Raw genomic sequence first — 12,770 nt, forward strand, 5'->3', positions numbered from 1 at the left:
CAGGCTTGGCAACCTTAAACTATACCACTGACTCATCAAACCAAATATAACCTCCTAGGCATGTTTTGTAGCCTGCTAGACATTAGAATCCCAGCTAGGCAGAAAAGAAAGGTATCATACCATTTTTTAAAATGCACATGGTTTGACAGATGTTTTTGGCTTGGTGGGTCACAAACTGTACAGCCTCACATTCAAGCACTACAACAGGTTATCTGACATCATCTCAATATCACGTGCTACAACATTCTTTCAAAGCACAACCAGGATACTCTTTGAAGGATAACTTATGACAGAAAACAGAAGAATCAGAAATGATGCAATGGACAGTATTAATTATTAAAGAGCTACCTGTCTCCCTGATGGAAGGAGAGTCCCTTTCTTGCACACCAAGAGTGGGCCCACCAAGCCAGAACTGGTGTCCTTGATTTCATCTGATGCTGAATAGTAAAGCCACGTTAAACAATCTGGATCTTCCTGTGCAGGACTTGAAGCTTCTGACACCTTCCATTCATAAATAAATGTAGTTCCAGGGTTCACATGTGAGGATGGAGCTGCAGTGCCTGCAGAGGACCATAAGCAAATACCCAGATAGTCAGAGGACACTAATTATTCACCCTCAGAAAAATATCAAGAAACATTATTTCCTCCAGTGACTGTGACCCAAGATTTAACGAAAAGATATTCACCTCCAGAGACAGTGTTGTAAAATGAACCCTCATTGTCCTTGTTGTAACTCACACCATGTGGCTGAATGCTGAACGGGTGACTGCCATTGTTTTGAAAGGTCACATGGATGATGTCACCAACTTCTGCTCTGATGACAGGTCCTAGTTTTTTAAATGCATATTTAAAACACTATATCAAAGTACCTGCTGGAATGAACATGAAATGAATAATGTATACATCAAGATTAGAATGTAACAAAAGTCCTTCTGGATTAGACCCAAGGTCCCTATAGTCCAATAACCTGTTTCTCACAGCAGCCACTCAAACGACCCTAAAGGTCTAGAAGCAGAACATGGAGGAGGCCGCAGCTTTCTTCTACAATTGGTTTTCAGAGGTCGTCTGTTGCTGATTGTAAAATTTCATTTTAGCCCTCATAGCTAATAGCTATTGATAGACCTATTCTCCATGAAACTGCGTAATCTCTTTTTTAAATGCATCTAAATTTGTGATAGTGAATTCCATGTTACTTGGAATGTTACTTGTGCACAGAATGAAGAAATTTTTATCTTTCTTGTGTCCTGAATTTATTACCTATCAACCTACTCCCTTATGAACCTGCAGTCATCTTCTCCATGCATTGCCTCATCTTCTGAGGCTCTGCTTTTGAGATTAGGTGAGTGTAGGGTTGCCAATTCCTGTAGATTTGGAGGCAGAGCCTGGGGAGAGAAGGGTTCAGGTAATCCATTCCCCATGATCAGGAATGTTTGGAAACCAGTGTCCCTGATCACAGGGAGGCAACACATACACACGTTTCTCCAAACATAGAGCCAGTGCTGACGGTGCTGATGGGCCAGTGATGGGGCAGAGGCAGCAATCTCATGCCTACTCTTCCTCTCCATGCATTGACTGAGCACATGAAGGGATTGTACTCTTGGAGCTATGGCTGCTACTGTCTCTTAGTCTTTTTCTTTGCTTTTCCCCTTTTTTTGTAATCTGAGACGCCACAACCTCATAAGGAAGTTCTCCAGCCCCATAACTATTCTGGCTGACCTTTTCATTTGCCCCTACTCAAAATTTCAGCTATATGGTATCCTTTTCTGAGATGGAGTTACTAGAAGAGTACACAGTATTTAACGTTGCCAGGATCCTACTGGCAACCAGTGGGGGCTGGAGGGAACTTACAAGGAGAAAGAGAAAGATCTAGGCCTCATCACTGGGGTCACATAGGAAGTGATGCCATCATGCCAATGACATCCAGGCAATGCTCTGGTATTTGGGCAAAAACTTTACGTTAAACCAGCTTTTACCACAGAATTTTTGCCTAAATACCAGAGTGTTGTCTTGATGTCACTGGTGTCATCACTACCTGTGCCACGCCAGCAATGAGGCCTAGACCTCCTTTCTCCTAGTAAGACCCTCCTTCCAGCCAGCTGATTGGTATCTGGGAGTAGGGCCTGGGGGCAGGAAACCCCTGCCTTCACTAGGAGGTCTGGCAACTCTAACAGTATTCCAGATACAACTGCATCATAGGTAGGATTGCCGATCTCCAGGTGGTGGTTAGAGATCTCCTGGGATTATAACTGATCTCCAGGCAACAGAGATCTCTTCACCTTAAAAAAAAAGTGGCCATTTTGGAAACTGGACTGTATGGCATTATACTCCATTGCCATCCATCCCCTCCCCAAACCCTTCCCCCATCACCCTCAAAATCTCCAGATATTTCCCAACCCAGAGCTAGCAACCCTAACCACAGAATTATACAAAAGTGATTATGATACTGGGTATTTTATTTCAATACCTTTCATAATAAACCCTAGCATAGAACCGGCCTTTTCCCACTACTGGTACACACAGAGGACATTTTTGTTACATTTATCCACATTATCCTCAGATCTCTTTACAGGCCAGAAAATGCTTAAAAGCAGATTTCCAGGGGTTTAAAGCAATCTCACCCAAAAGTCCAAGATGTTCTTCCTCAGGAAGCCTCTCCTTGAGCTTTGTAAAGGTACCATCAACATACTCACGGAAAACAGCCTTTTTATAAGTTCCCCCGATCCTTCTTTCATTTTGTTCAAAAAAGGCCTCTGACTCCCTGTGCAGCAAAGCAAATTATGTCCACAGTTAACTTTAGACTCAGCAAAAGGAAAAGCAATTCTACGACTGCCTTCCTCCCAACCTTCTTTTATAACTTGACTGATAAGATTTTGGACCCGATCAGACAGAAGGTTGGTTAGGTACAGTTTCACATGAGCAACTCTGCAGGTATCACTAGCCACATTGAAGATATTTCAAATGGAAGCAGGACAGTGTGGCATCGTGGTTAAGAGTGTCAAATTAGTATCTGAGAGACCCAGGTTCCAATCCTCACTTGTGCCATGGAAGCTAGCAGGTTACCATGGGCCAGTCACACGCTCTCAGCATAATGTACCTCAGAGGGTTGTTGTGAGAATAAAATAGAAGAGAGGAGAACCCTGTAAGCCACTTTGGGTCCTACAAATGAATGAATTAAATAAATAATTGCAATTTATTTCTCTCTAAGGAGCTAAGGACGAAATACATAGTTCCTCCTTCCCTTTTTTTTTTTCATCACAACATGGTGAACTACATTAGCCTGAAAGATAACCTGTTGGCTCAGACATCTTGCAAAACCGTAGTTTAGCTAAGCTAAATATGACTAGCCTGATTGTCCTAACACAGGTCACTCCACTTCCCTACAGTTAGTTAGGGTACATCAAATCTGAAATCATGGCCTGAAGTTGATGATATAGTTATTTAACTTAGGTTTTGCCAGACAAATTAATGTGGACCCCCTAGTTCATTCCCTGGTGTCGCCATTGTACATTTCTTATTTACACAGATGCCTCACTAGAGTGAAGGTGATGTAACCGTCACTTGTTTAAGCAAGTGTGTGCTGAATCCTAGCTTCACAGTTAGAATAAATCATGGTTTTGCTTTATGTCTGGCCTGGTCACCCTGTAAGTTTTGTGGCTAAGCAGGGATATTGACCTGGAACTTCCTGGTCTGATTTTTAATGGACATGTCTAACACACTGTTCAACACTGGTTCTTTAAATGCAACTATGTTCCAGTTTTCTTCCTAGGGGTGCTCTTGAAAATAATCTTCTCACAATTCCATAGGAGAGCTCCATAAAGTACCATAAAACTAATCAAGCTCAAAACTCTGGTCTCTTATTACTATGTTTACTTTATGAAACTAGGATTCAGCTCACAAACAATCACTCAAAGTCTTGTTTGCCTTGACAAAGGCTGGTTTCATTTTCTTTCTCACTGTTGCCTGGGAGGATGTCTCCAGATTATGCCAAGATGTCTTGCATTCAGACATGATGTGAAACCACAGAAGACTGCTAATAAATCAACTTCAGCTCCTGGCTTGATTCTGTCTTCAGGGTGTATCACACAGCCACTTTGTCACTGTTTGACTGATCATTTAAAAGGCAGTATTTACCCATCACTAATTAATTCTTCTCCTGTGAAGTTATTTATGCCTGATGGGGCATAGTTCCAAAGGATTTCTTCTGCGGCAATATAATAGTGTCTTACGTTGGAAGTTCCCTTGGAAGAGGGAGCAGGACTTTGACAATTCTTCACTTCAAAAATGGCCTGCATGCCACCTGAATTTTAAAAACAACAACACAGATGTAGATCTGAGACCACTGTTTGTTTGCTGATCACTAAGATTGCAGGAAACTCCATGAACTGGATGGCCTTTGGCTATCCCATTCCTGCTCCCACCCCAACAAGTTAATGGTAATACCTGTCTATTGTAGATAATTGTGCAAAACATACAAAGTACATGAAGCACTTGGAGCATTTAAGGAGGAATTCTATATGACATAAGCAGACATAGCACTCAGCTGGGAGGGTTTTTCCTCCTTTGTTGGGTTTTTCCACATTTGCATTTTCCTTGTTTGTATATATGCCATGAAAACATCATGATGCGACATCACCCCAGAGTTGGAAATGACTGGTGCTGACTACCTTTACCTTTTTAATATTCCTGTTGCTTGGGGAGGGGGGGGGAGCCTGTCCTGCACATTTTTGCTCTCTAGTGTTGATTCAATATTACATTGTTGAATGTCTAGCATAAAAACCTGCGGTTTAAATCTGCAGGGACATATGCAAGATGTAAATTGATCTCTAAAGGGGTTAAAACATGCAGAACGGTGGGGGGGGGGGGCGGACCTGAAGCAACAGGAGCACTTGAACAAGAAAATGAAGAACAAATGAGGAAAAACCCATTGTGGTTAAGGATAGTCCAAATCACTATATCATTATTAAAGATTGGATAGGAGATACATCCATGGTTTGAAGTGGATTCATTGTGGATAAGCATTTGAACTGAACACAGCGTGGTTAAGGCAGTTACCCCCTGCTCCAGTCCCTCTAGCCTTTGTTAATACTTATGTATATTTCTCATCATATATGGATAAGCCATCTTTCTGTACAATACAAATTGACCTGTAGCTATTGTGGCTTTTGTCCAACATATCATGTGACTGAATTCAAGGCAGTAAAAGCCAGCTTCCTCATAGGAATCCAAAACCAAGGAAATTGAGATTTTGGAATCACTGGGTTTGCACAACTGTAGCAAAGCTGCCCAAGGTAAACAGGTGCTGTTGTACCTTATGGCCCATGGAAACTTTTACACCTGTTATTACCCATGAAGAAAATCAATGTGCAACTTGAGAAGGTGACTGGTATGATTCTCTGATGTTATGAGATAAATATATCTGAGAAAATAGCAATTTTTTCCTGTTCTTTTGGACAAAGTCCTCTTAAATAATTTTTTCCTTATTTCATTTAAAGACTCTGTGTCTGTCTTTGTAGGGGTTTCTCCCCCACAACCCATGATGAAGAAACCCTGGGCTGTCAATCAGCAGCTTGGGCACTAGTCCATAAAAGAATGTGTTTTTTCCCCAACACTTTTAATACTCAAAATTAAGTTTGGGATACTCTAGGGTAAAAAAAAAAGACTCCGGTTTATTTGATACCTTCTATGTGATCATTGACTTGGCAGCTAAGCAGCCATTCCCCCTCATTCTTTGCCACCATAAGAGCATCTACAAATGTAGCTGGGAAGAGGTTGATTGTGTCCTTTCGATGTCTCCTTTCTGTCAATATTTGCCCATGAAAATAAGCCGAATGGATGTCAGCTTCATTCCCCATGCCAAAAAGATGCCATCTCACTTTCTCTTCTGCACACATTGTGAGGTTGGGAAGATATCCATACATATATCCATTAATTGCTAGAAAAGAAAAGAAATAGAATATTTAAAACATGGCTATTTGTTTTTGCCATTTTGACCTGCTTTGCTCCAAAATAGGGCTCAAGGTGAATTGCAATATTAATTAGACACCTAATGAAAGGAAAATAAAGCAGAAATACCAATAACACTATCTATAAAGACAGACTCCTCTGCTTAGGGCATACTGATAACCAGATCTTAACATAAATAGTCTGGCTTTGCAGAGTGCCTTCTTCTGCTGCTTAATTCCACAACAAAAGTCATAAACAATGAGCCATCACATCCTGAAAGGGAACCCCAAGATTTGCTACCCAGAATTACAATGTGATTCTACTAAAGCCACCAAAAATTTAGCCACGCACAAAGTTATTTGATAATCTTCATCTCTCAGTAGCCCTTAAGACTTAACTTCTAAAGTAAAGAATCCTGCTTAAGCCAAGAGAAAATCAGTCCATCTCTCAAACCTGAAAATGCAGAGCAATCCAAAATAATATGATCTAAGTCAATTCAGTTATTGCCACTCCACAGAGCCTACTGGAGTATGGAATGCCATTATATTTCCCTAACAACACCACCAATGGCAAAGCTTTGAAATACACAAGCATAAATGCCCTTCGATACTTTGGAAATCATTCAAACATATAGTTTGGCATTTTTATCAGGGGAAGAATGCCAACTGAAAAGAATGAACATACTCTGCATGCTCTGATCATTATACCCTTATAATCAAAACCTCTCAAATGTATTTCAGTTGACTGACTCAATTCACAACTACTTATAGTTTCTTGTCAGGGCTTTTTTTGAGCAGGAATGCACAGGAATGCAGTTCAGACCGGCTTGGTGTCAGGGGTGTGGCCTAATATGCAAATGAGTTCCTGTCATTGGTAATGCCCAGGCATAATAATTAAATCCCAAGTATTTGTCCTAGTTAACAGCTGATGATCCAATATAACTAAATCAAGAAGAGCTGATTCTAGATTAAATGTCAACATCCTAATTTTCAGACTAAACTCCATCAAGCCTTTGCTTTAAACGACATCCCCCCAATCTCAGAACTATTCCTGCCACACATCTCTGAATTCCCAGAACATTGCGTAAAAAATTTAGTAATGGATGCAGAGCATTTGAATAATCATCAGTTGTGATGAGATGGGAAACAGCAAAACTCCATACATGAAAACCCTTTGAATTTGGACAGGGATTTCCGTTTTTTAATGGAACTTATTTGAGAAGTGATGTTATAGATTTTCTTTGATTATTATGCTCATATTTCATCCTTTCTGCAGAAAGCTCAGGGTGACGTACATGATGCTGCCAAGCCAACTTTCTCACATTCATGCCCGTTTTCAGAAACCGAAGACAGGGCTGCCTTGGCTCACTGGGAGAGGGTCTGTTTTGCATGCTGAAGGTCCTAGGTTCAATCCCTAGTGTTTCCAGTTAAAAGAATCATATTGTTGGTGATATGAAGACATTTACCTGAGACTCTGTAGATCTGCTGTCAGTCAGAGTACAAAACAGACTAATAGACCTTGATAGACCAATAGTCTGCGTATGAGGCAGTCTCATGTGTTCACAATGCTATGGCATTAGGCATTCCCAGAATGTACTCAAAAAAGAAATCTACAGTCCAGTTTTGGTGGGCATGTTGTGCAGAGAGGCCTTCATGCAGAAGCTAGACGACCATCTGTTGGGAATGTCCTAGATGTGGATTTTGCACACTAAGCATGGATTAGGACAGATGGTTTTGAAGAATCCCTCCCAACCCCAAGGCTCTGAAATAATGTAAAATAGTTCACTATGTTCCAAAAAAGGAGAGGCCCACCAGATCACATCAAAAATGTAAATTCCTCACAAATTGCTTATCTGGCTGAATCTTAATCTTGTTAAACATTTTCTGGATTGGTGAGTAAATACATTTTAATATTATTCCAATTTTGATGAAATCTTCATTATCCAGTAGGGTTGCCAGGTCTGGGTTGGAAAACACCTGAAGACTTTGGGGGTGAATCTAGAAGAGGGCAGGGTTTGGGGAGGGGAGGGGCCTCAGCAGTGTTCTCTCTAAGCTGAGTTAGTGTGAGCTAGCTCACAGTTTTTTAGCCTCTGCCTCACACATTTTTGTCTTAGCTCAGGAAAAATGATCCCAAAGCAAACTTCTATGCAGTAGCTCACAACTTTAATGCCAGTAGCTCATGAAATAGAATTTTTGTTCACAAGACTCCACAGCTTAGAAGGAGCATTGGGCCTCAGCATGGTATGCCATAGAGACAACCCTTCAAAGCAGCCAGGGAAGCTGATCTCTGCCAGCTGGAGATCAGTTGTGAAAGCAGGCGATCCTCAGGCCCCACCTGGAGGCTGGCAACCCTATGACCAGCAAGGTTCTTAAGAACATAATAAAAGCCTCACTGAATCTGACCCAGGGCCCATCTAATCCTGTATCTGGTTTCCCATAGCTGACAACCAAATACTTCTGAAAGCAGATAAGCAGAGTGAAAAAAGCTCTTCCTTGCCATTTTCCATTCCGAAACCAGAGATCTTGTGGAGAATTTAAAACATCTTGTTTGAGTTGTGGATTTCTATGAAACTTACAGATTGTTCATTGCACATGCATCAGTCTTACCAACAAGGGACTTAAAGTGATTCAGCTAACAGTTCTGAAAGATGTTCTTACAGTGCATTTTATTGCTCTCTTGGAAGTCCTCATTCTCTTTGTCGACTTTGATGGGGTCAGAGCAGTATGTCTGGATGTTCTCATCTAAATACCAGCTGAAGTTTTCATCCATTACAGTGAACAACAGGATAAATTCTTGATCAATGTCTTTATCTTTTCCATTTTTCAATGAGCCTAAGGAAAAATGAAAACATGTCAGAAGATGCTGACATTTTCTTGTCTCCCCATTATTCCTATTATTATGGTGGGTCAAGTATTTATTTGTAGCGCAAAAAGCCTATATAACAGAAAGAGACACATTGCATACTCCCATTGGTAGTGGCCAAGCAACCTACTGTTCAATCACCATGCACTTTATTTCTGCTCATGAGGACAGCACTGGGCAATAGCTAAATCTTCCCCTTTTCCTGAAGGTCTCTTGCCTTGAAAACAGTGTTCCCTCAGTAAGCTGAGTTAGCTAGCTCACAGTCAGGGCATCTTTAGCCTTTGGTCACACATTTCTGTCTTAGCTCAGGAAAAATGGCCCCAGAGCAAACTAATTCATGCAGTAGCTCACAACTTTAATCAGGCCTCGGATTCAGCAGGAGCTCACAGGAGCACAGCTCCTGAATCTTTCTGAGGGTTCCCCCTCCTCCTCCCCACCTTGTACATTGACTAGTAGGTGCAACTGCATAACAATCCCTGGATGAGCTCCACCACCTATTTTTCTACAAAGTGACCCCTGACTTTAATGCCCGTAGCTCTCGAAATAGAATTTTTACTTGCAAGACTCTACAGCTTAGAGGGAGCATTGCTTGGAAACCCTATGGGGGCACCAGAGTTGGCTTCAACTTGGCAGCACTTTACACCATCCACAATGCACCTTGAATCTCAGCCAGAAAGGCAGACTATAAATGAAAGAAGGATAGAAAGAAATAAACAAACATTTCCCAATTACTCTACATTAAGAGCCAGATAAAACTTGATCAAGACAATTTGTGAACAAACTTTTTCTGTCTCTTATTTTCTGGGACCAGCATGGTTCCCAAGTCCAGATGCTATCTTTAGTAACACCTTTTACCTTTCCTGCAAATGATGAGGGGTCCAACGAGCCCAGAAGCAACATCCTTAGGTGGGTCTATATGCGAGTGATAAACCCTGGTCAAACAATTATTATCTCCTTCTGCCGGGCCATGATCTTCAGTTACAACCCACTTATATTCATACTGCTCTCCAGGTTGCACACTGTCATCTGCTTTGTGCAAGCCTGATGTATTGTCAGGGTAAAAAGCACCTAGGAAATACAATAACCAATGTTATATACAAAGTCTATTGAATCAAAAGAGAATTTTTTTTTCATTCTCCCCTGGAAGCATCATAAATGGTAGACTTGTCAGAATACAAACACACCTTCATTTCTTTTGGTGTATTTGACACCATGTGGGTGGAGAGTGTAAGGTCTTGCAGCAAAATTTTTTAAGTGGACAATAATGGAATCTCCAACTTCTGCTTTGATAATGGGGCCTATGAAGCCCAGCCAAAGAGGTTTTTCAACAGTTGCATTATATGAACTATCTGTGAACTGTGTGTATACAGCTTTCTTATATATTCTTCCTATTCGGTCTGGGCCATGTTGGAGAAAGACACTCGCTTGTCTGAAAGGACAATACAAAGCAAATAATGTCAGGATATGCTCCTCTTGAAAAGTATAATACTTAACTTTCAAATTAATTCATGCAGTATTTATGCTTCACACAGTAAAATCCAACAACAACCTTTATTGGCATTATACACTAAGAAGTACACAGGAGATAAGGAGTACTTAATACAATTATACAATTCTTGCCTTTTTGAAGCTAGATATAAAAAAAATGCCACCATTTCAATAGTTAAAGCATTTTTCGAGGAAAGAAATTCTTGTTAAATTAACATATAACTCTGTCCCTAAAGTCAAAAGTCTAAGATAGTGATCTGTCCACTGTGATTTCTGTGCTTTGATATGAGGCTGTGAAGCAAGTTAATGCTTAAATAAGGACGCGAGGCATACCACAAATTACTGAAGAATAGGGCTGATGGGTCTCAGGGCTTGACCCAAAGTTTCAGTAGTTCAGCTTTGTGCTCAGAGTCTCCAGGCACAGGAGTAAACTCTCAAGAGGAAGGTACTGGGTGTAAGTGGGATATTTTCCATGAATCCATCCCTGTGCTTTTTCATTGTAGTAAAGAATAAGATGCCCTGACCTGGATAGGCCAGGCTAGCCTGATCTCATCAGATTTTGGAAGCTAAGCACAGTTGGTCCTGATCAGTATTTGGAAGGTAGACTACCAAGGAGCACTAGAGTCATCACGATGCAGAGGCAGGTAATGGCAAGCCACATTTAAAAGTCTTTTGACTTGAAAACCCCATGAGAGGTTACCATAAGTCAGCTGTGACTTGACAGCAAGATGATGATGGTGCTGGTGGTGGTTTTGTAAAGCACACTGGCCCTGAACATCCACCAAAATCACATATTGATGATATCACCTTATTGTGAGCTTTCATTGCTGACTTCAATGGTCTGCCAAGCTTTATCTAGCCTGAACCTCAACTCTACATCTCAACTTTAGGAAATCAGGCCTGTCTATTAGATATGTATCCCATTCTTCATTCAGAGAGCCCAGCAGGAAGTATGTACCACTGAGTCGTGAATGTTATAGAGGCTGAAAGGCTCCAGAGAGAAGCAGCATTAAAATAAATATTGTAAATTTGATACACAGCTTGAGAGCCTCAGTGTAAGTCTTAAGTTGTTTATATGTGCATCTCTTGATAAAGATATTTATCAAAACGGGAAGTATAACAATTGAAATTCCGTTGAGAACCTACTTTATGCACATTTGGAGAATTGACATTCATATTACTCTTGAGCATTGAACATTCTTTACATACTCCTTGGAAGCCTGGAATAGTATTGGAACTTGGTGGTTTGGTTTTTGTTATTCAGATTAATGTAATTATTGGCAACAGTGTGTGTGTTATAACATTTTGACTTTTTTCCCGCAAGTATTACTAGTGTTTTGTGTATTTTTCATGTGTTTGGCAGTCATCCCAGCAGGAGAATTGGGAGTGTGGGAATAAGCCATTTGTTTAACCATAGAGTTGAGAGTGAATCCTAGAGCATCACACTGCCACAATGACATAACTTCTGGTTTCATGTCAGAAATGATGTTGTGAGTTGGTGCAACACCCCTCTTATGCAGTCAATCCTTCAAGAGCTTACAGTGCTATTCTTACAGGGCCTACTGTAAGTTCTTGAAAGATTGGCTACGTCAGGGGGGTGTAGCCTAATATGCAAAGAAGTTCCTGCTACAAAAAAAGGCTTGGTTGTTGTTAAGATAAAATGGAGAAGAGGAGATTTTCAGGGATTGTATAATTTCAGAGACCAGTGCTTTAAATGTTCAATTAACATATTTTTCCCCAGAAAGTTGTACAAACCACAAATAAAATCAAAGGTGCATGCCTTGACTCTTGTTGTAGTCTACAAATAATTCATATTTAATTATAAGCCTTCCTATTGACAGAGACTTTGTGTCTTTCTCTGCTGATAGACTTTGTTTTTTTGAGGGGGGGACATTTTGCCTCCTATCTAAGATTCCCCAAAGCTAACAAGTTTTCAATAGAGGTTAAAAGTGAAACATCAAGCCCCCGAAGCCAAACCTAGCTGTAATGTTCTGAGTGACGAGATGTGTTGAAGGCAACATACTTTATTGGCGAGTACATCACAAGGGGAGGACATGCGGGCCGGGTCCCAATTATATACATACCCCGGAACAACCCTCCGTCTGGCTAGGTCCAATCCTGGCCAGTTAAACTTCCCACTACAGATTTTGATTGGCGGAGTGTATTAGCGAGCTACATCCAGGGACCCGTGGGCTTCCACTGGTTGCCTCTGTAGCGTTCGCTGTGTTGTAACATTAAGACTGAAATGCAAGACATAACACTCCTCCCCCCTCAGGGCACAAAGTCTTTCAAGTAGGCTGGCGCCCTGTGTTCCCTGGTCGACCTCCTCGGGGTTATTTGGAGAGTTGGAGCGGCCGCCGTGGCTGGCAGGGCAGCTGGTTCCTCGAGCTGGGGTGACACTGGAAGGGGACTGTCCACCGCTTGTTGCTCTTTCAGAATCCCCCCTCTAGGGGGGTCACTTCCACCGCTGTGGTGCT

At 41.2% G+C, this 12,770-nt stretch overlaps 1 protein-coding gene across 2 annotated transcripts in view; it reads right to left on the reverse strand.

Moving 5' to 3' along the window:
- The window catches only part of CP (ceruloplasmin), a 37,146-nt gene that overhangs the window by 20,702 nt on the left and 3,674 nt on the right, over positions 1–12,770 (reverse strand). For both annotated transcript variants that reach the window (XM_060242327.1, XM_060242326.1), the window contains exons 2-9: positions 9,990–10,234; positions 9,661–9,873; positions 8,601–8,774; positions 5,678–5,932; positions 4,132–4,297; positions 2,619–2,758; positions 687–827; positions 349–560 (exon numbers count right to left, since the gene is read on the reverse strand). In XM_060242327.1, the coding sequence (XP_060098310.1) occupies positions 349–560; positions 687–827; positions 2,619–2,758; positions 4,132–4,297; positions 5,678–5,932; positions 8,601–8,774; positions 9,661–9,873; positions 9,990–10,234 (1,546 nt within the window). The remainder of the gene's footprint in view (positions 1–348; positions 561–686; positions 828–2,618; positions 2,759–4,131; positions 4,298–5,677; positions 5,933–8,600; positions 8,775–9,660; positions 9,874–9,989; positions 10,235–12,770) is intronic.

The sequence above is a fragment of the Heteronotia binoei genome, chromosome 6 (assembly GCF_032191835.1).
Source record: "Heteronotia binoei isolate CCM8104 ecotype False Entrance Well chromosome 6, APGP_CSIRO_Hbin_v1, whole genome shotgun sequence".
NCBI classification, from domain to species: Eukaryota; Metazoa; Chordata; class Lepidosauria; order Squamata; family Gekkonidae; genus Heteronotia; species Heteronotia binoei.